The sequence below is a fragment of the Larus michahellis genome, chromosome 1 (assembly GCF_964199755.1).
Source record: "Larus michahellis chromosome 1, bLarMic1.1, whole genome shotgun sequence".
In the NCBI taxonomy this organism is placed as follows: Eukaryota; Metazoa; Chordata; class Aves; order Charadriiformes; family Laridae; genus Larus; species Larus michahellis.
Window position 1 is genome coordinate 210,364,603 of NC_133896.1, and position 22,476 is coordinate 210,387,078.

General features: G+C 40.9%; 1 protein-coding gene across 2 annotated transcripts in view; it reads left to right on the forward strand.

Moving 5' to 3' along the window:
• Window positions 1–20,898, forward strand: part of SESN3 (sestrin 3) — a 39,234-nt gene extending 18,336 nt beyond the window's left edge. The window contains exons 2-11 of one of the 2 annotated variants that reach the window (XM_074571202.1): window positions 5,788–5,853; window positions 8,903–9,100; window positions 9,854–10,036; window positions 10,425–10,661; window positions 12,193–12,340; window positions 14,584–14,699; window positions 17,109–17,299; window positions 17,716–17,860; window positions 18,727–18,850; window positions 19,178–20,896. In XM_074571202.1, the coding sequence (XP_074427303.1) occupies window positions 5,788–5,853; window positions 8,903–9,100; window positions 9,854–10,036; window positions 10,425–10,661; window positions 12,193–12,340; window positions 14,584–14,699; window positions 17,109–17,299; window positions 17,716–17,860; window positions 18,727–18,813 (1,371 nt within the window). In that variant the 3' untranslated portion in view covers window positions 18,814–18,850; window positions 19,178–20,896. Of the gene's footprint in view, window positions 1–5,787; window positions 5,854–8,902; window positions 9,101–9,853; window positions 10,037–10,424; window positions 10,662–12,192; window positions 12,341–14,583; window positions 14,700–17,108; window positions 17,300–17,715; window positions 17,861–18,726 lie in introns of both variants that reach the window. The other variant, XM_074571200.1, reaches the window with a different exon arrangement.
• The last annotated feature ends 1,578 nt before the right edge of the window (window positions 20,899–22,476 follow it).

Sequence of the window (22,476 nt, forward strand, 5' to 3'; positions counted from 1 at the left end):
GATGAATTGCAGATAGATTCTGAAGCTATAAAGCTCCCAATTTTATTACATTAGGTGCCATAAACAGATTTTTTTCTTTAAAAAATACCCCAATAAGTGTTTGTCAATAAATTTCACGTTTTTGATGAATATACTTTTTTGTTCTTGTCAGTCTGAACCTCCCAGGAGTACTGACATGTGAAGGCAAGTAAACTTTGTCTACTTGGTTTTCCTTTTAGTCAGCAAGACTATGTGTAGCTTTAATTATTATATTATTCCTGTATACATTTATGAAAAGTATTGAAGTTTCCACCTAAAATGAATGAGATGTGTCCTAAACTTCTGCCATGTTTTTAAACTGTTCTTCCTCTGACAAAGTTAGGTGAATAAATTAAAATGCAACTTGGCATATGCAGGAATAAAGAAAAATCCCTCCCGCATCCTAAGGAAGGGTTTGAATAATAGTAGAAGGTAAGATACAATCAATGTTCAGATAATTTTTTTTTACATGCTTTCTTTTGTCTTCAGCGAGCGTAGAATGAGCAGATGGTCCAGTATAATTGTAAAATTGTGTTAGGCGTTAATAAAGCCCAGAGCATTTAGGTGTGATCAGAGCAAACGGAGGTGGACCTTGCTCTGGATCCAAGAACCAAGAGTAGAAATGTGTTCAGAAAGCAATAACTGGGGTAGGAGAAGCCAGTTTGTAGGCAGGGTTTTAACCAGCAGCAAATAACACAAATGCCTTTGCCACGTGAATTAAAACACAAGGCATTTGTGTGTGCCAGACTGAAAACCAAAAGTGGGCTCTGTGGCATCAAGTCCATGAGATTGAATTGGCGTATTTTGAAGAACTCTTAAGATGAATCTGAGACTGGGATAAAATCGATCCGTTTGGGGAAGTTCAGCCCCAGATTGGGAGTCCTAAACCCAGTTCGCTGCTCCCACCCTCAGTCTCCAAACACCTGGTGCAGGTGGCAAAGCCCAGCAGATACCTGGTTCACCAGTCGCTAGGTTTGAGGGTAACCCAAACTGCACTCCCAAGTGCTGCGAAAAGGGCCACGGTGCCCAGCTCCTGCATTAAGTACCATTTAGGAGGCTTAAGGGTATCCAGGGCATCCATAGGGACTGGCAGACACTATACCTACCGATGGGAAGCCCATTCCTTTCTGGGGGCCTGGTTGGATGCCAAGTAGGAGACTCCAGGGAGTCTTGAATGGCACTCAGCTCCTGTTTTTAGTGGCACTGCACCTTGCTCTCGCTTTCTGCTGGAGAAGAAGTTTAGACACCTCATAGAAATGGAGATGTCTCCACGTTGGTGTCCCAGTGGTGGGCTTGGCTCCAGATTATTGTTGCAGATGATAATGTATGTTATAAAGAGATAGACCACTGAATTTCATAACAAAGATCCTTAGAAATGCTAGATAGCATTCCTACAAGCAAAATTGCTTGTAGATTACAATACAAGAAGAGGTATAATAAATAAGAAATATATGTCTCCCCCCCAAAATTCCGGCTTGTTCAGGAAAAAGAGTTTGTTCCTCGGGAGAAGTTAATTTTGGGATGCCCTTAGGATTTATATTTGATCTAGTGTTGTTTATTATCCAGATGTCTTTATAGCGGTGGCAGTTTTTCTTGGAGTGGAGGCTCTGAGGCCCTTTGTGGGTGTTGCCCAGCCACTTGCTCTGCTCTAGGAGTTCACAGGGACACGAGTGGCAGCATTGCCATGACTCGCAAAATTCCCTCTTGAGGTGCAAAATGTTTCTTCCCAGTGATTTTTTTCCCCCCCCCCCCCCAGTTGCAGCACGACCACCTTGATGTTGAGTTCAGGATGAATTAGCTTTTATGTGCCACGGGCATGAGAAGCCCCCGTACACCTGCGCCTGTGCAACCACTTGCTTCTCTCCTGTGCTTTCTGCGTTCCTGGGCATTCAGAAGTACTTCCCAAACCAGCTGCTCGATCCGCCCCACCAGCTAGTGGCTCCATTCTCAAATAAAACAGCCTCCTTTTGCAGCTTGCTAAAAATAGTTGTTTTTTTTAAAGCCTGAGGACACGGTGACTCATGTGATAGCGAAGAGGAAAAAGGGTTATTTCTTTTGCTTTAGGCTTTGGGAGGAGAGCCGCCGTGCTGCCTCAGCACCAGCCAGGTTTATGCTTGCTCTCGCTTGGGTTTCACGGCTGCGTTGCCAGACGGGTGGCCCTGGCATCCCTTCCTTTGCCGCAGCAGCCCGGCAGCTACTTGGGATGCAGGTGCCATGTCTCAGAGCCCGCGGCCTCTTGGCTCTGGAAGAAAAGTGTCCGATCACTGCCACAACTAAAAATAAACCCGTGAGATGGAAAGTCACAGCTTTTGGCTCTGGGGGAGTTTGGGCAGAGCTCGCCCAAGGATGAAGGTGTTTCTTGCCCAAACCACGACAATTATAGCTGTGCAATGGGAAATGGTTCCATTTCATCACTATTAGAATTCCTGATATTTAGCTCACAACACCGTTCCAAGTGCAGCTTAAGGAGAGAAAGCAAGTCACAGATACAGCTTGCTCAGGCCCGTTTTTTCAGGAATTCCTGCAGCAGCTCTCCTGTGGTCTGCAGAGGTCTCCTCCTGCCGTCCAACGCCTCAGCGTGGTACTGCGAAACCTGCTTCTAGGCTCTGGCTTGCAGTGGTCCCTCTCCCAGTAACCTGCCCAGGCTCAGTTTTCTCTGCTTATCTCTGAAGCTCTTCATCATCTTTCTCCTTCTGAAGAAGCAGCCCCAAAAAAGGCTCTGTTTTTGACGTAAGTGGAATTGGTTGCAAACCATTTAAGATAACTTATTCAGACTCCAGCGTTTCGGGAGGAACGTGAAGCAGAAAATGGCTGGTATACGTGCGTATGGCATTCTGGTTGCTGAGCAACCTGTTTCTTGCTTCAGCCACTTAGCATAAGAATCCGGTTTCAAATAAGATATTAGGGACTCCGGCTGACTTAGCAATAGCTACGGTAACCTGCAAAGACCAGTTGGACAGGAAAATGAACCCACTTTCTTGGGAAACAAGAAGCTTTGCAAGAACTTTCACCGTAAAGGACCATGTATCCGCAATGTTGTTTTTTAATTCCCATACGTAGTTTTTGATGTTTGGGTTCTTGGGTAGACCTTTAATCACTACTTTAGATAAAGCATGCCCAGAAGCAGTGGTTCTTATCTACAGTTTGACAAAGCCAACGTTATCTTTCTTAATGCTTGTAAACTTCCCATGTTTTTATTAATACCATCCTGAGAACTTGTGCAAGCAGATGATGTTTGCTCCTTTTCTTCTGGCAATCTTGTTTTAACCAGTTTTAATAAAATAAAAGTCTTGCCATGAAGGCAAACTAATCTTCCGTGTTGATGGAAGGAAAGAGTATACACTTCAAATATAGCAAAAAACCCAGATCCCTGAAAGTGTGCTGTGATTAGATTTACCAACTTGAATTATCGTGTTTGGGCTTTTGGTTTTTTGTTCTTGCTTTGGTTGTTTGACTGATTTTTCCAGGCTTGCGTTTCTTGGAACCACCACCACACAAAAGGAGCTGGGTTTTGTCCTTTTTGTAGTATATTTAGCACACCTTGTTTTCTGAGTCTGACAATCTCTTTGGCTTTCTGTCATTGCTCACAGGAATTAATTGGAGATAACTTGCTTACGTTCATGCACCCATGCACCCAAGTACCCTTTCCTCCCGTCCTTCTCAGCAGTAGCTTATCTGCAGGGTCAAAGGAGTAATAGCAGTCACACTGAATGGGGAAGCAGGGGAACGGAGCCCAGATCCCGCTAGAAGCAGCATAGGCATTTTTTTGCCCTGGTCTGGCCTCGAGGACCAGCTTTGAGAGCCTGAAGAAGGAGGGTACAGGTCAGAGAGCAAGCTGGAGAAGGCAATGGTTCAGCTCCGGTTTAGACCTGTGCTCCAGCCAGAGCTGACGCTTTGCAGCTATCCAAGTTGTCCCACTCGCACAAGCTGCTTCCTCCAGATTAGTTGGTATGAAATGAAGGTTTTAAACTCTAACATCCAAATAACCTTCATAAAACAAGTGAAATGCAACCTTAATAGCAATCTTGGAAAGCGTTTCTTTTTTTAACATTGGTGGAAATGACTGGCTGCTAGCAAGGTTGTGTATTTAAAACTAGATGCCTTTCTGTGCCTTGTGGAGCTGTGTGAGGAAGGGGTTGCATGTGCAGATACCCGGTCTCTCTACACCCTTTCTTCTTATTTTAGTCTGAGTACATTTGATTCATAAGAAGTATTTTATGGGATTTTCAGGCTGTGGCAGCAGGCAGCGGTTGCAGTAAGTTGTCTCCCATCTGCTGGGCTTCACACAGTAGATCCAGTTTATTTCTGCATCTTCTGGCAGCTAATTATTCCAAAGTTACAAATCTAATTGTCATGCGAGAGTTTGCTTTGGAACATCTTTCCTGAATAATCGCTGCTGATTTTTGCATGTTTTCTCATAATCTAATTTAGAAAGGACAGGATGTTTTTAAGGAGCAGGACAATAGTTACGCAGCTCCAGGGGCTTCATTTTCCTGTGTGGAAATCGGTGGCACACTCCTTCTGGGACCAGCGCTGCTGTTCGTGCACATGGCAGTTAAGCTTAAGCCCCCCTGGTGGAGGTATTTAAGGGTCATTTGTTATGGAAAACCTTGGACTTTTATGTTAAGGGCACGAAATATTTAGTATGCAAATCCCATATGCCTGTTGATGGATAACTTGTTAAGAGTCACCAACTGCTGCGGTGCAATCAGGGACTTGAGAAAGTGTGCAGCCATAGTTTCCAGATAGCTGGAATAGAACCATAAAGAGGAAGAAAAGAAAAGGCAAGAAGCAACGGCTGGCTTTAAATTACTGTAAGGGAAATTCAGGTTAGACTTCAGGAAAATTTTCTAAAGATCTGAGGAACTAAATGACCTGGAGAGATGGAGGAACCTCCGGGAGGGTCATTAAGAGGAGGTTCGACCAACGTTGGTCAGGAATGATGTGGGCAGTGCTGGTCCTGCCCCTGGTGAACCAGAAGAGCAGGCAGCCTCCCCAGAGTCCCTTCACCTCTCTGGCTGTCAGCAGCCACACTGTGAAACCCTCCATAGTTTATCTTAGTTCAATTTCTTCTCCCTATTCAGTCAAAGAAGTCCTGTGGCTCTTGCTGAGCTATCATCCTGTTCTGTACTAAATATATCATGTTGATGGGCGTTTCGTGACTTCTAGTTGGGGTTTGCGCACCAAGGCTTGTACTACGTGTGGTGGTCTCCTCTGGGCTCTGCAGCTGAGCAAGACGGCCCTTCTGTCGGGTTTCTAGAATGAATCTTTAATTGGGTCTTGCTGGTTTGCATGGACTGTGCTTTTCTTGCCAATATTTGACACACAAAGTGATTCTCAACACTGAGGATCTCATTAGATGCTGATACTGAAGGAAACAGCATCTTGCTTATAATTTGCCAAGTATGGCTTTTTTTCCCCTCCGCTTTCTGAACTTCCATTCAATCCAGTAAATGGCTAATTTTAGCATCCTGCCAAATGTTTTATTGCTGTTGTCTTTGTGTCTTCAAGCCGGTCTATAAACCAATTTGGATTAGATTTTGGTGGGTTCTTTCTTTCTTAATCCCTTGCCAAGATTGGTGCCGTTCATTCGCGCAAAGTTGATCTAACCAACGTGGTGTGGTGGCTTCACCTCCTCAGTGGGCTGTAAAACACACAGGTGGCCTTGCGAAGAGAACCGAATCCAGGCCTTGAAGATCTCATCTTGTGAGATAAAGTGAGTCAATATGATATTCCTGACGCTGACCCAATTATGTGACTGTTTTGCAGGAAAAAAGAGTACAAGTCTCCCCACCATTGACAAGAGGACCAAGTGCCTTTATACCAGAGAACGAAGTAAGTCTGCAGTTAGCTGGGCCGGGCGGGTGGTAGTTTTTAAAATGGAAGTACTGGAGGACAGTTTTACCATGCTGCTTCTCCGATGGTACCCAGATGAGCTCCTTTGTGAGCAAAAGCGATGGTTTCTGTGGAGCAGTGGGTAAGAACCACCCTGCTCTTTCACACGAGTGAAAAGATTTGACATCTTTTCAGTCGCCGGCGCTCCCGGAGACAGCCATGAGTGCTGCTCTGCTCTTCTCGTGGGGGGTGATCGCTTACTACCCTTAATGCCAGGCCTAAGGGGAGGCCTATCCAGTACTGCAGCTGTATGATTATATAGCTCTCAGAGCAGCGTCTGACCTTCAGTTTGAGAGAACCGAAAAATATGACTAACTTCTTAGACCGTAGCTGTGGCTCTTGAGAGAATTTGTGGTTGAAAGGTACTGTTTGACTTCAAACTCAAGATTTCTGCCCGTGATTTAATGTTCAACTTAAGCCTTGATTTGCAGCTTGCTGCAGTAAGTAGAAACTTTGCTATGATGTTCTCCTGTGATCTCAGTCTTCACAGAGTATTATTTATTGATCAATTAATTATTTGGGATGGCTGAGTGTAAAACCAGGACCTTTTCTATGGTTTTGTTTTAGGTAGTTGCTAAAGGCAGATAATTCACATGCTAGAAGGGCCAAAAAGGCGTTTTGAAAGATGAGATAGCTGCTGCTCTCCGAGTCTCTCTCCATTTGTACACTGGCAAGGTTTGAATTTAAAAACAAACAGAGTGTAAAGGCTGGCAACCAAAAAACATAATGAAGCAAAAAGGAAGAGAGGGTGAAAAGAGTCTTTTAGACTTGGGAAGAGGGAAGCAGAATGAGTTCCAGCCAAACGAACTTGGGAAAAGGACTTCCCTTTCATATGAAATACGAGATGAAATTGAGAAGCCAAACTTCGTTAAGGACTTAATTTTTCTCATAAAGTCAATAATTGTATAAAAAGTAGAAAAATAAATGTATTTAAAATGATAACATATTTTGTGATAATTGTTAATGAATTTATTTCACAGCTGATAACACCTGGTAAAGGTGCTAGACAAGGGTGCAGGAGGAATCACCGCGTAGCTCTCAGAAAGGAGTAACCCCAGTACAAGCAGGAAACCTCCACCTGCCCAGATAAAACAGCTATTCAGTATCACGAACAAATGTTAAATATTGTTTGTTAAGCAAACAACTACCTTTTTGCCCTGTTCCTTGGCATGAAATAGTACAGTGGATAGGAAGGATGAAGCTAGAGATTAGTGATACACTGAATGTCTCACAAATCATAACAACACTGCTCATGTCAAACCCTGCTTTATTGTCGTAAGGGAAGGAATATGGACGGAGCAATAGCAACTTAATTGTAAAGGTTCCTCTTAAAGTGCCGTAAGACTTTACAAGCAGAATAAAAAAACATGTTTGTGGATCCATGGATGGTAATAAATCAGGATGAAGTACCTATACAGTAAGAAGAACATAGTAATATAGGTGGAGATAAATCTCAGAAGCAATAATGCAGCATATTGCTATGCCTAACATAGCAGCAGTGCAGTCCTATAGGATTATATTTCAATTTTGTCAGCAGAATTTCTTTGCCATAACTTGTGTTGTTACAAAGAAAACTCCTGACAAGCTGGAGATTAGAAACCTTACCAGAGACATGAAAAGTATGATTTCCCCAAGAAACTCCTAAATGAGACAAAGATCTCGTAAATACATGGGAGATACACCTGCTGAAGAATAAGGGGGACTGCTTGCAGTGGAGCAGGGGATATACAGTAAAAAGTGAGATAAAATGATCTCTAAATGTGTGAGTAAACTTCCGATGGTAAAAACATTCTTAAGGAAAACTGAGGCGGTATCATTTTGGGTACAAAACACAGAAAAGCTGCCATAGTGAAGAGCTACACATGTAAAAATGATGGAGCTGCCTGGCTGCGTAGCTGCTTCTTCCTTTTCTTTCTGGGATGACAAATTAAAACACGGAAGTACAGTGAAAACATAGTATGTTGTTTGTGGTTTTTTGTACATAACTTCTATATAAGATTTGACGGGAAGATATTTGAGAGACAGCCCATTCGCCAGCCCATCATAAAGAAGGAAAATGTATTTTGAATGGAATATTTCAGCAAAAGCATTGTGTGTCCTTGATTTTAGGCACTTTCTATCTTGATGTGCAGTAAACCAGCTAAAATGTTTTCTCATTTCATGGTGTTTGCAATAGTAAGCTGGCTGGTGTAATACTGTTCATTTTCAGAAGAAATACTGGGTATTCTAGTCTTGTGCTTGTAACTTCAGAGGTGAGCATGCCGAGAATGGCTGTTCTTGGTGATAAACACTGAGTAATAGCCCTAAATACTGTGTCAGGGCTTGCAATGCAAGAGCTACTTACTCTTTTGCTGTTTCATTTCATCTTGTGCCCAAGGTTGGGATTGGTTGGAATAATTAAAGAACAGCTTTTGTTTAAAGAAAGCATTAAATTCCTATTCTAAATAATACTTGAACGTTATGGACAAATTAGCATTTGATCTCCTCTTCAATTATACAAGCACAGAAGGGGTGGATTGCCAGGCTGTTTCTGTAATTTGGTTACATAACCCAGTTCCTCTCTATTAATTTTGAAATTTGTTTTAGGGCTGAATGCTCGGGTGGTGTGTGTCTATACAGGCAGACTTCCATAAAGGCTTTACTTTCCATTTAGCTCTTGCTTCCTTCCAGCTCTCTGTACAGGCTTGACTGTAACCATCTGTGAGCTCAGCCGTTTTGGAAAGATCTACAGAAAAATGTTTTTGGTTTTCATAGGAACATATTAAAATAACAGAGGTACAGTGTAAAGTGCTCTTCAGTTCTCAGTATACAAGTAGCATCTGTATGTGTGTATTTGCACGCATGCAAGCGTGTATATTTACAAATACACGTCCGGATCTCCTTTAAGTTTGTACACAAGCAAACCTTTCATACCGCAATATGTTTCTCTCCAGAGCTAAAGCTAGAGAAAATCTCTTTCTCTGTTAAGTTTGTCCATCTTATTTTACAGGTTATGCAAGCAAACGGTTTGGATGAACGTACCAATCTTCTTGTGGAAGAATACTCTACGTCTGGTCGCCTGGACAACATCACGCAGGTCATGAGTATCCATACTCAGTACCTGGAGTCTTTCCTCCGCAGCCAGTTCTATATGCTACGCATGGATGGGCCCCTTCCTTTGCCCTATAGGCACTACATTGCTATAATGGTATGTACCAACAGGCTATGTATTTACTCCTTTGACCTTGACTTGTGCATTTAAAAAAGAAGAAAAAAGGAAGACTTTAGAAAGGAGAGACTAGTGTGATATTTTGGCAGGGGGTGAATTTTTGTTGTCGATTTTCATCAGAGTAAAGCATGCTTAGCCAAATGTTTTCAGTGAGAAGGGAGAATTAGCAATGTATATGTTTCCCTGTTTCCCAGTGATATACTTCTCACATGCCCATGAGAGTGAAGTGTTACAGACAGCAGTTAAAACTGTGTAGCCTTATTTCTGGATATTTAGCCATCAGCACGCGGCAGTAGCATGAGATGCAGTGGACTCAAGTCACAACAAATTCCAGGTGGACACTAGGAAAAGAATTTTTACCATGAGGATGTCAAGACATTGCAACAGGGGCGAAGAGAGGTTGTGTGATCTCTAGGGATGGAGATCTTGTCTGGACAAGGCTCCAAGCAACCTGATCTAAGTCAGCCCTACCACGAGCAGGGGTTTGGACCAGGTCTCCTCTAGAGATCTCTTCCAACCTAAATTAGATTCTGCCATTCGGAGTAAAGTAATCGAACGTATTTTTATTGGAGAATCCCCCATACTGTATAGAAATGCATTGCAATATAAAACATGGCCGTTTGGAATGAAATTGTATTTTTGTTTTGTGTTAGTAACCTGTCTTCCACCTGCAGCAAAATCCAATTACATGGTAATGTGCTGCCCTTTTCCCTCTGTGTTTAATTATTCCAGGCTGCTGCCAGACATCAGTGTTCCTACCTAATAAATATGCACGTTGATGAGTTTTTGAAGACCGGCGGGATTGCGGAGTGGTTGAACGGTTTAGAATACATTCCCCAAAGACTGAAAAATCTGAACGAAATAAACAAACTCCTTGCACACCGGCCCTGGTTAATCACGAAAGAGCACATCCAGGTACCTGTTAAGTCGTACCCTCAAATAGCAGTAAACGTCCGGTAATAAGAACTGCTAAGAACTACACAAGTGTCTGGTTAGGCTTCATTACCTTGAGTTAAAGAATTCAGGGAAGTACTAGAGCATCAAATAAGCCAATAAATTCTTTCTGTGTGACAAAGCCAACAAGATTTACTTTTTAGGAATAGCATTGGCTAAAATAACCCCGAAAGAAAAGAGGTAATATATTCAGTGTATCTTTTTTTATCCAGTGAGAGTTTGTGTGCAAGAGGAATATGGTATTATTGAAAGAAAGGAATTGATCACTTTTTAAAATACCTAGTGTTTTATAAAAAAGCTGGGAGCCAAAGGAAATTTTATATTTACACTCTTTTTATTCTCATTTCAGAAACTTGTCAAGACTGGGGAAAATAATTGGTCTCTTCCTGAACTGGTGCATGCTGTTGTCCTGTTGGCACATTATCATGCCTTGGCAAGTTTTGTATTTGGTAGTGGCATTAATCCAGAGAGAGATCCGGATACATCTAATGGAGTCAGACTTATAGCAGTCAACAACTTCTGTGTCTGTGATCTTGCCAATGACAACAACATAGAAAATGCATCCCTCACAAGTAGCAACTTTGGGGTTAGTGTTGCAAGAAGATTCTTTTGCTTGCCTCTGTTTTGCATTAGAAAACTTTCTTCCATTCTTTCCTGTTTAAATTTCAGGGTAGTTTGAACGGTTTTGTCTACTTTACTGGAATGCTTGAGTCTGGTAGCTCTTATGTTTGCTCTAGCAGTTTTCAGTGTAATCTATTGAGAACCACATTTTAACGGTTGATGGTAGTCAGAGCAATGTAATTCTGATAGTTAAATCTCACAACCCATTGGGCAAGACTAAAACTTTGCTTTCAGCTGAAAGCTTGAAGTCCCAGTTTCTTCAGATAGTGTGTCGCTGACTGGAGTATTACGTCATTCATGTTCCTAACATGCAGAATGAAAAAAGAAATTAAAAAAAAGCCCCAAAAGTCATAATAATTACAATAATTTTGACTTCAAGGCTTAAAATCACAAAGCAGATCAATTCTGCAACACTTCCACGTAGATGGGCAGAAATGTCTGAAATAAAATTACTTAATTCTTCACAGTGGTGTTCCAGTCTTGAATCAACCAACAGAGAACTTTGATTACTAGTTAATTAACTTAAATGTAGACCTTTTTTTTCTGAAAGTGGCTCTATAATGCTTTGAAGACGTGTCCTTGAATTAATGCCGATTGATAAATTAGCCTCATTGCCTTTGAGTCACTAGGTGTATCTTTCAAAATTAGCAGTACAATGTGACCGCGTGATCAGTCAGTTCAATTGCTGTATCTTAAATTTCTGGGCTGTGAGACATGCTAGTTCAAATCACCGGGGTGTCTTATTTCCCATTTGTAGTGGGCAAAGGGCTGCTGCTGACTCTGTGCTGCTTGTTAAGCAGTGAGTAGCATACTAAGAAACAGTTACAGCTATGGGCAGAAGAAAAGAATCAAAACGAAAAGATAGAACAGAAAAACCAAACAATTTATCTTATGAAAAATCTGAGTGACAAGTACAGTTCACAAAACCCCAAACTTTGATGTATTTCTGGTAGAGAGGCCTGTTTTCTTCACAAAGGCAAGAAAAAGGGTCAACGTAATGGTTATTTTGATCACGTGTAATGAAAAAAAACACGCTGATTTGTTGTCTCAGGTTGTGTTCCTGTATTGCAGTGTTGCACTGTATCTCTTCAGAAACTTATCTTGCATTACCAGTAGACTGAAAAAAGTTACCTTAATATTAAAAGCTGTTTTCTGATACACGTAGCGCACACAGGTGGCTTTTCCTGAGCCATCTACGTGGAGGAACAGATCTTATAAGCGACTATGGTTTCCACATTCAAACACCACCTCTTCCACTGTTAATCCCGCTGCAGTAGATTACTGCCATAGGTTAGATTCACACTTCCTGGCTCCCTTCTTCTCCCTGTCTGAAACTTGTTTGTCTACGCTCTATGTGACAAAACGCATTCTGGCTTGAGGTTTTGTGTTTGCTGCTGCTATCTGTTTTTGAGAACGTTTGTTGTCGAGCATGAAATCTGAAGATGACACACGTTGTCTATCTTCTAATTTTGCAGAATGTCATGGTGTTTTTGCAGATTGCAGATTCTTTAAGTGAGCTGGAGGCCTTAATGGAAAGGATGAAGAGGCTACAAGAAGATAAAGAGGACGAGGAAGCCTCTCAGGAAGAAATGGCAACTCGCTTTGAAAAGGAGAAGAAGGAGAGTCTGCTAGTAATTAGTGGAGGTATTTATGCTTTTCCAGTTCCCTTTTGTTTGTGCTTTGTAAGAACTAAACACTTGAGGCCACTTCAGTGACTGCAACTTTTTCTGTCCATTTCTTTATTCTGGTTCTTGGTCTGGTAGGAGTGTAGTAAGGGTGGTCCTGTCACTTGCTTCATCTGCTTAAGATTTCCTGATTGGCAAGTAACACCATCCTTTTTGCTACTTGAAATTTAGCTGTTCTATATTAAAAAAAAAAAAAGGCCTGTAGGGTTCTTTAAAAAGTTGGGTGTAAATTTCTCTTTCTTTATATGCTCTGTGTCTTCAAAATAATCCATTCATGTAAATATTCAATACTATTTCACAGATTTAGGTTCTGCAATGCTTAGAATTTCAATGACGCTCGTAAGTAGCCTTCAGACACGACATTTAGTCCAAGAAATAGATTGGGGTGAGACTCAACTTTTTTGCCATTTACTGCCCCACCTAACTTGCTGTTCGGAGTGATCATATCGCTGTGCTGTTCCACTGCCTTGTGTTATGATAGAGATTCTTAGCATTTTTTTTATTATTAAATAATGTTCAAAATTCTGAGCTAAAAGCCTCTTTTCCAATGTTCTTCATGTGCTCTGGAGGTCTTCACCTCTAACAAACCATACAAAGAAATCTGTTTCCCTTAGACAGGGAAGTGGGGTATTTTTTTCCAAAGAAAGTGTTCGGAGAAAGAATACCATTAAGAAAATCAGAAACTCCAACCATTTCCTCATAGTGGAGGCTACTTGAAGATGATAGCTTGTGTCTTTTTTTAAGAAGTGACCCATAAAATGCTTCACATTTTACTGACACTGTTCTTTGTGAATTTAGGTCTCGGTAGCTTCAGACCAAACATTTTTGAAGGTATCATAACTTTTTGTGCACTGAGCCCAAAAGGGAGGAAGAATGTATTGTGGACCAGCAGAGACGTTGTTTTGTGGCTCTCTGGGAACATGCAAAATCTCTGAAAAAAGAGACATCCAGCAACGTCATGGCTGGGTTTTAAGAAATGGACATTGTCCATTCTTGCTTTGATTTTCTTTGGTCAGACAGCATCAACAGTGCAGATAAACTGACGCCTATTGCAGTTTCATTATCAAATCAAGACTTCCATGAGTCTCTGCAGCTGAAGGCGTGTAAGGAAGAGGTGTTGTTTGGGACAGAAGGGGTTTTTTTTATGTGGTTGCTGATATTTTTGTGGACTTCCCTCCCTCTTTGTCTTGTGCTGTTTTAGGTTGAGAGTCTGTAAGCACTGGGCCTTTACCATTTCATGAAATTCAGTCCTTTTTAGGGGAGAGGAGTCTATGTGTGCAGGTTTTTTATTCTTTGCTGAGGATTTGCTGTAGCAGATGCTCTGTGAGCTTCTTCCTATGCAGCTATGTTTTGATTGTTTAATGAGGCAAAGAGGAGATAAAGCACTTCTGCAATTCTTAGATTAACTGACTTTTCAAGGTGCTAACAGTGGACATATGGCAACTGTTCTGTCAATGCATGTGGAAGCGAGCCAGGATTTTAACATCAGGGTCAAATGCAGTCAGCTATGCGGTAGTCAACTTCTGCAGAGGTAGTTACACAATCAAGCCACCTGTTTATTTGGGAGGGAAAGATTGATTCCTGATAGAGAACCTGCGTTTGCTTAGTGACACGTTTTGGAGCTCTTTGAAGATGCTTAGTTACTAGAGCTTCTGGCAGAATTTCAGCCTGATGTACGGTAGAGCTCTTTGCTTTCATATAATCTTCAACTGCTGTTTACAAGTGGAGTGTTGCATTGCTTTCTGGTCGCTCATAACTCCGGGTTATAAAACAGAGCTGGTGTAATTCCTGACACCGTACCTGCTCAGCGTAGCAGTCCTCTTGTCAAGGGTACGTCTTTCTGTTTCTTATCCTAGCACAATGACTTTCCTAACGGGATTCGTCTTGCTGATTTAAGATACCTAGCCTCCCTCAGAAGTCAACAGAGAAAAGCACACCTCCAGACAGAAGTTTAGTTCATCTTCTCCTGTTTTGTAGAAGCACGTTAGATGTCTGGTATAGGCTGACATTTAGTTGGCTCCATGAAAGGGATGGATCCCACACAAGCAGGCTGGGATTGAAATGTTTCTTTCCTTCATACCGCTCTCTTCCTTTGCACAACTTCTAAAATTGTTCTCTAGTCCTGTAGTAGAGTGATAGTTGGAAGTCAGCGCTAACTCATGTGCTTGGCTAAAGTGAAGCATTTTGCTGTTTTATTCACAGCATTTGATGATGAAATAGTTTCTACAGATGTCTCCCGCTATATTGAAGATCCTGGGTTTGGGTACAAAGACTTTGCGAGGCGAGGAGAAGATCATCTGCCAACATTCAGAGCTCAGGTACCATCTCTTCAAAGAACATTCATTCAAAGAATGTTTGTATATCTCATTATGGGGCAAATAGCGTAAAGCGGTTGTAGTGGGTCATGTTTGTTGCATGCTCCTTTTCTTGTCCTGGTCCATTAAATAATTCACAAGCTTCCATGAGATGAGTTTTTTTACTATTTGTAAATCTCAGGCAAGGGAATACTTAGCTTCCGGTCTTATTCCAATTATTACCAGAATTAATGTTTGAAAACTGTAAAGCATCTCACTAAATCTGGAATAAAAGTGAAAGGTGGAAAAGAGAGAATTCCCGTTCCGTCCCTCCAGATGTTGTAGAAAAAATCTGCTGGAAGAACTCTTTATTTCTGCCATTTTATCAAGTCTTGTCTGTCCAATGGTTATCAATACATAGATGTATACATGTCTGTGAGAGCAGTTTGGTGAGTATTGTCCTCGTATATCCACCAAATCACAGGACTTTGAATTTTAGAAAAGAAAAGGAATTCTTAAATATGATTACTGAAGTTTTGAGCTATATCTGAATATATTGTTCAGTGCTGTTGAAGGAACAGCATGTACGTTTTACCTGTACATTGTCTTACGTACTGGCATCTTCTTCCATGACCCGACACGTGAACTTCTTCATGGTATATATAACAGGAGGGACATTCTTGGTGGTTCTGTTCCAGCTTATAGAGTAGATTAATCAGCAGTCTAGTAATAGGTTGTAAGCAATAGAAGAAATCTTAAACCAAATCAGAGAACTTTAATTAAAAAAACAGTGGGTGCAGGAAAACTTTGTGGTCAGAACATGTATCTAAGACTGTAAAATAAAGAATCCATGATCACTCTCAGGAAATGTATTTAGCTATATAGCAGTCTCTGCTGATCTGGATAATTTACTCTGCGGTCTTTATATGAGCCTAAAGTAGGTAGATATTGCCAAAAAGAAGAAGGCATAGAGTCAGTGCCTGTAAATCAAACATTCTGCTTAACTACTTTTAGGAGCAGCAGGCTCCCATGGAAAAAAAGCTCTACAGAAGTTGAAATTGGAACTAAACCATCTCTACTCTTAAATAAACAGGACAGCTTCTGGCCTACATTCAAAGGAGTCACCTTGATAATTTAACTTTATTAGTATGCCCTACTCTTAAGCAGTTAGATGTATATACCCACAGCCTCCCAAATGCTCTGCGATGAACGCTATCTAAATCGCAGTAGCATCCCAAAGCCCTGCAATAAATCCAGTCCTTGTTCTGATAAAACAAGACTGCCTTTATCTCTGTGGGTTTAAATTTAGTAATAGAAAAAGGTATTCCGTACACAGCAGAATGTCTTTAAATTTATTTTTTTCTCTCTCTCATTGTTAGTATGGATTAACTGCTCTTAGTAAACAGTTCTTTCCTCCTCCTGAAGCTTCTGGTTTTCAGAGGCTTTTGTGATACCCCAGGTGTCCTGGACACCTTTACAGGGCTGGAAGGTACAGCATATCTCTCACAAGCCTTACGGTCTTTTGGACCAGCAGCTGGAGGCCCAGTGTGATGTTGTGGTGCATTTCAGATGTCACTGAATGCCTCTGTTAGGCAGCTGAGTACCGTCCTACATACTCTTCCCCACTATCCTGATCGGGAGGCCAGTCCAGTAGACGTTCCCTAAAGTGCCTGGGTGAGGACCCTTGCTCAACAGTACCTTTTGAAAACAGCCAGACACAGGAAGGACATGGAGATGATGCCCTCGATTGTAAAGATGGCATCAGTGATTGAATGATTGAGCCCTTGCCAAGGATGTGGGCAAACTAACGTGTTCCGTATAACCGCAGTGTGGAGAGTGGTTGCACACTGCTCCGAAGCAGGGTCGTTCTCTGCTGCTGATGCCATGCCACTATGCAGAGACTTCCCATTCCTGATGTGAGCAGACAAGCTTTTATCCTTGCAATCCAGGTGCTTGTCTAAGACCAAAGCAGCCTGGATTTTGTTAGTTTGTTCAAGGACGGTTCAGCGCTTTACCCAATGAGTGTACGTCCTAGGTGGAAGTAAATACTCCATCTCTGCTGAGAGCTAAGCATCAAAGCCACCAAGGGGAACAAGTTTTTAAAATTACAGGCCCATCCCACACAGAACGTCACCGGTCAGAGTGGCACAGCAGAGAGCAGAAAATTGCCTCAACACTTCAAGAGAAGCTTGGGGTTTTTCCTCCTGTAGGCCAATGATATCCAGCTGGAGGTGGGGTGCTGTGATATGACATTCATTGCCAGGAGGCCTGGGGGAATGGAGCAGGTGACAGGGATGAAGGATTCAAAATGCAAACTTTTGGAAGAGAATAAAATTATAACTAGCAGACAACAAAAATTATTGAGCTATAGAGAGGATCAGGTAGGGACTTCACTTCATTTGTACATTTATGTATTTCCTTCTCTTCCTGCAGGACTATACTTGGGAAAATCATGGCTTTTCCCTTGTAAACAGGCTTTATTCTGATATCGGGCATCTCCTCGATGAGAAGTTTCGGATGGTATATAACCTCACGTATAACACTATGGCAACGCATGAAGATGTTGATACAACTACGCTAAGAAGAGCTTTATTTAACTATGTCCACTGTATGTATGGAATCAGGTATGGATGAAGATCCCCTGGCTTAGGGGTGCATTTTAAAGTGTGTGAACAGAATCAAAAATGAACCATGTGAAAAGCATAATTTTAGACTCCGGGTGTTAAAGTGGAGATGGTACCTCAGTCTGGAAGTTAGAGTAGTTTTGCTGGCATATCAGTGTAACTTTTGCTTCCAGTGGAGAAAATTATTATGAATCAGGACGGAAATTATGACAAAAATGTCTTCTCTGAAGCCAGCCTGTATCCTTTGTTCAGAAAACACAACATCCTAGTATTACACCTTTCAGATCCTCTGTTAGCAGGTGGTTTTCTAGTACGTATTATAAATGCTCCAATTCCCAAACTTAAGAACATAATGCTGCCTAAGACCATGCTTTTAAAAACTTAGATCCAACAGAGTGACTGCCTGTGTTATTTAGGTATGATGACTATGATTATGGAGAAGTTAATCAGTTACTTGAACGCAGCCTGAAGGTTTACATAAAGACAGTGACCTGCTACCCAGAGAGAACTACCAAGCGCATGTACGATAGTTACTGGCGTCAGTTCAAGCACTCGGAGAAGGTACGTATTTCAGAGCCAAAATGGCTTCACAGAGACCCTGTGCTGTTTAAAAATGGCAGTATCTGTCAAAAAATCGGTTTTTAATGAGAAGACAGATAGATACCAGTTTTACAAAATTCCTTCTTAGTGTACTGGAAATATTATTATTATTATTATTATTATTATTATTATTATTATTATTATTATTATTATTATTATTATTATTATTATTATGAGTGACTTCTCCATAAAATTGAACTGACAACTGTAAAAGAAAAGTGGATGAACTTGGGAATGCAGAAGTGGTCAGCCATGCCAATACTTGGGATTTGGGAATCAAAGAAAGATCTTAACTCATATACGTGTATATACACACACACACACACATATATATGTGTGTGTGTATATATATATAATCTTCATGGTGTTTTTCGTCAATAAAAATGTCAACATGTTTTCCGATATACAAGTTAAATGCTTCCTAACAAGGCATCAGTGCTTGTGTGCCTGCTGGCCTGGCTGGCACATAAACTCTTCCTAATTCCATGCTCCTACATAGCAGTCGCAGGTGGTAGTAAAGAAAACAAAATACAATTCATAAAGAACTAATACCGTTAAGATACAAAAATGGTTTTACTGGGACTCCTCAGATGGAAGACTGCTTAAAGCAGCAGTTGAGGCTAGTTCCCCACAGTCCTAGGATGTTGTCTAGTGTTGGCATACGACACAGCTGTCTCAAGAGGAACTGGAGCCTTGCAGCAGGGTCCCGGGAGAAAGGACATAGTTTCTTGCAGCGATACTTTACTAAAGATTAGAAATTTTAGCCTAAATGGGTACACGATGTTGCATTCAGAGGTGAACTAAATGGCTGGTTTGATTTTTAACAGGTTCATGTCAATCTACTTCTAATGGAAGCTCGTATGCAAGCCGAACTTCTGTATGCCCTTCGTGCCATAACTCGTCACTTAACCTGAAGCATTCGCTGGGCTGGAGTAAAGGAGTTTTTACTGAGTATGTAAAGACCTTTCGAAATAGATACACACCAGAAGCTGTTTGTGATGTAGCATCAGGTTATTCAATTCTCTAGTGTCAAAGTTTAGCCGTGCTTCCTGGCGGCTGTAATGTGCAATGACGTGTTTTATTTTCTTGATGCTTAACATTACTAATGATAACAAAAGTAACACTGAGGAGCACTACTCTGCATTGTTTCCGGATGGATTTCTGTCCAGTGGTCAGGATCCTGAAACTGGTTTTATTATATCCAATCCTAGCGCTTTGTTCTTTAAGCACCAGAGTAAAGTGCTTAGAGACTTCTTTTTCCAAGCAATCATTTTTCAGATTAGTGGAGTCCAGCAGAAGATCGGTTCTGCCTGTCCTGAGAATGTACCACCATGTCGTGACTCGTGACAGAGACGCGCGGACTGCGTTGCATCGGATTGCCCACTGGATTCTTCTGTGTCTCCTGGAGACTGCTTGCCAGTCGCCGTCTTACTACAGCAATTGAAGGTGATGCGAGATGTGGATGCAAACATTGAGCACACTGTAATGTGAAATTAATCGTGATAAGTCCTACAGCATGCTACTGAAGTGCGAAATTCATCTGCTTTGTTGTGCCCCTTCCCGAGAGAAGAGGCCTCGCGATTTGCCATTTCAGCCACACTTAACCGTGTTCCGATCATGCATAATCTTGTTTTACTGACAGTCACCCTCAGTTGTCCTTACAGTACCCATGCTCATCACACGTTGCGATTTGTTTAGTTGGCACCTATAAAGTTAATACACGGGCTGACCAAAAATAGGGTTATGGGTTTTTTTGCACTCTCTCCTTTCTCAATGTTTTAACTAAGGAAAGTAAAGGAAGGCTAGCATATCTGTTCTTTCATATTGGATGTATAGAAATTTATTTCCCATAACGTTTTCATAGCATGAAATTTTAATATTCAAAGTTTAAAAAGTTTCTATGCATTAGTGTGAGTGAACAAAAGAAAAGTGCAATATTTAAAAAGAAAGCAAGCTTTTTTCCCTTTCATGCCACTGCTAAAGTGTCCTTCTTATATAGCCATAAAGAAATTTTAAAACCAAATTTCTTTATTGTCTAAGGCCTAGCAGTTTTGTTTTAGCTTTTACGGCTTAAGACAACCTGATACTGAGATGCCAAAGCATCCCCAAAACAAAGCATTCTTGGACAACCGGTGATATTGGGGAAGGGAAGAAATAAGCTGCCAAAAATGTCACACTTTTGTGCTGTTTTCTGTTGCTTTTGACTGATTTTTAAGAGCACAAAATGTTGATATTTATAGCTTTATTTTGTATTGCATTAATGAACCAGTGAAGTGCCTAAAGAGATGCTTAAACTTACCCAGTAGGATGCAAGTTGACACTGCTTCAACTTTTGTCTGTTGGTTTGGACTTTTCATATTTCTTTGAGGAGGGTGACCTTTATTTCTGTTGCATACATTCAAAAATAACTGGATAGGTTTCTTTTTAATGTTCCATTGGATTGTAGACATTTATACAGGATTTTTTTTCCATTGGTGATTGCAGAATAGTTTTTAAAAGTACTATCAGTCGTATTGTAACACTTTTCATTGACAAAATCATGGACCAGTACGCTACAAAAGTTAGTTTTCTCTCTTTTTCCCTTTTCCTGATACCTTGCTGTGACTTCGCATGTTGGTTTTTTTGCTTTATCTGTCTGTTCCGGATTGGAAAGCTAAATGATTGTACACTTTTCTGCACTTTCAGACTGCAGGCTCTGCATGTGAAAACCTTTTGAGGAAGAAATCAGTCTTTTTTTTTTTTTTTAATGTAACGTTGACTATTTAGAAAACGACCCAATAGACAGCATCGGACTCTCTTCTAGAGAGAGCATTGGGTAAAAAACATCAGATTTATTTATCTTTTATAGCTAACTGCAAAGATTTCTCGGAAGTGTTGAGATGCTCCTATGTATGAACTTAGATTAACTTTCTAAGTTGTTATGGTCCTTTTTGCTCCCTCTTGTGACTGTAGTGGCCATACCTAATGGCTTTTGTAAAGTAAAACAGTTCTGCTGAGAGACGTTTTCATGCAATACTTTTGCTTTTTTTCAAGCGATGGGAACTGTACAGTACTACTTTAAATTCCTTTGCTTTGAAAAGTCAAGTAGTTCTCAAGAAGCACAGCTGAGCTCTGGAAAGGAGGTGAAACTAGATTTGGGTAACTAATACGGTGGCGCAGTTTCCCTTCAGAAGTGCAAAGACTCTTAGAGTAGGTTGAGTTTCACGTGTGGAAACATTGAGTGCCTTTACTTCTTTCCTTGCGAAATATACTTGCCAGCTCAGATGCCTTCTGAGCAAAGTATGTGAGCAGATTTGAAATACAGAAACCATAAATGGATTGCTTCATAAAATTTGTAGTAAACCAGTGATTTCTTTTTCTTCCTTTTTTTTTTTAAGGTGCCATATCAAGTCACATATGGCCTGCAAGACATTCCACCGTAGGAAATGTCATTGTACAACTAGTTTGTTATTTCTCTTTTTTTTTTTTTTTTTTAATATTAAATGCAAACTTGAAACTTCTGGAAATGTTTTCCACGTGGCATTTTTTTTTTTTTTTCAAAGTATTGCATTTACAGTGTAACAATTTATAGCCTAGTTTTTATACTCAAAATTATGATTTTTAATAGGTGTTTGTTCAGAATAGGTGTTTAAAGTCAGGCAACTCTACCATACGCTTTACGCACGCTTTAGGCTCACACTGTGCCAAATTTTAATGTGCAAGTGTTCTTGGATTTTTTGCATTTTTAAAGCACTCATGAATGTGAATCTTCACACTTTCTTAATTGATTTTATTCTTAAGAGTACCGTAATTGTTGGAAGTGTAGATATTCTCCCTCTGTGTTCCTTTGTTGGAACTGATATTTACCAGCATTAATGAACGTTAGTCCACAAAATCCCAGCCGCGACCAACACAAAAACAAAGCGTGCAGTCTCCTGTCTACTGAAGAGGAAGCTTGGTAGGTACAAATTAGCCAGCGAGCACAGGGAAAGCTGGAAGTAGGGAACGGAGCTTTTGAGCGCGGGCAGCTTCTTAACATGGCAGAATCGCTTCAAAACGTGCGCTGCGACAGGGTACGTTCTGGCTGAAATTGCTCCCTTTTTTTTTTTTGGTAACGAAGAGAAGTGAAAAAGGTGCCGACTGGAGAAAAGCATTTGCATTTCCCAGAGCACTCTGCCTGCAGCAGAACATCACAAGAGTGCCATCACGCAGGAACAGAAACCATTTAAAACGAAGGTACAGTTTGTGCAGAGAGCTACTAAAGCTAGAGCTGTGGTATCCCGGGAGAATTTTGGTGAGCTGTATTTTCATCTAGACGACTGAAACATATATTCTTTGTCCTAAAGCCTTCATTAAAATGAAAAGGATGTACTTTCAGCTTTAAGACTTAAACAACTGCCACTGTCATCTCTTCCTATGTATTAAAAAAAACTTTAAGGACAGGAAAATCAGTGATTGTAAACGATTATAAAGTCAGGTCTCTATAAATTTAGAACAGAGCAGAGCAGAACAAAGAGGAAAACATCTTGCTTCTCTGTTACTTGAGTGCAGAAGGTCAGAGGGCCACGTTCTTCAAAAGTATTTTTATTTGTAGTGAT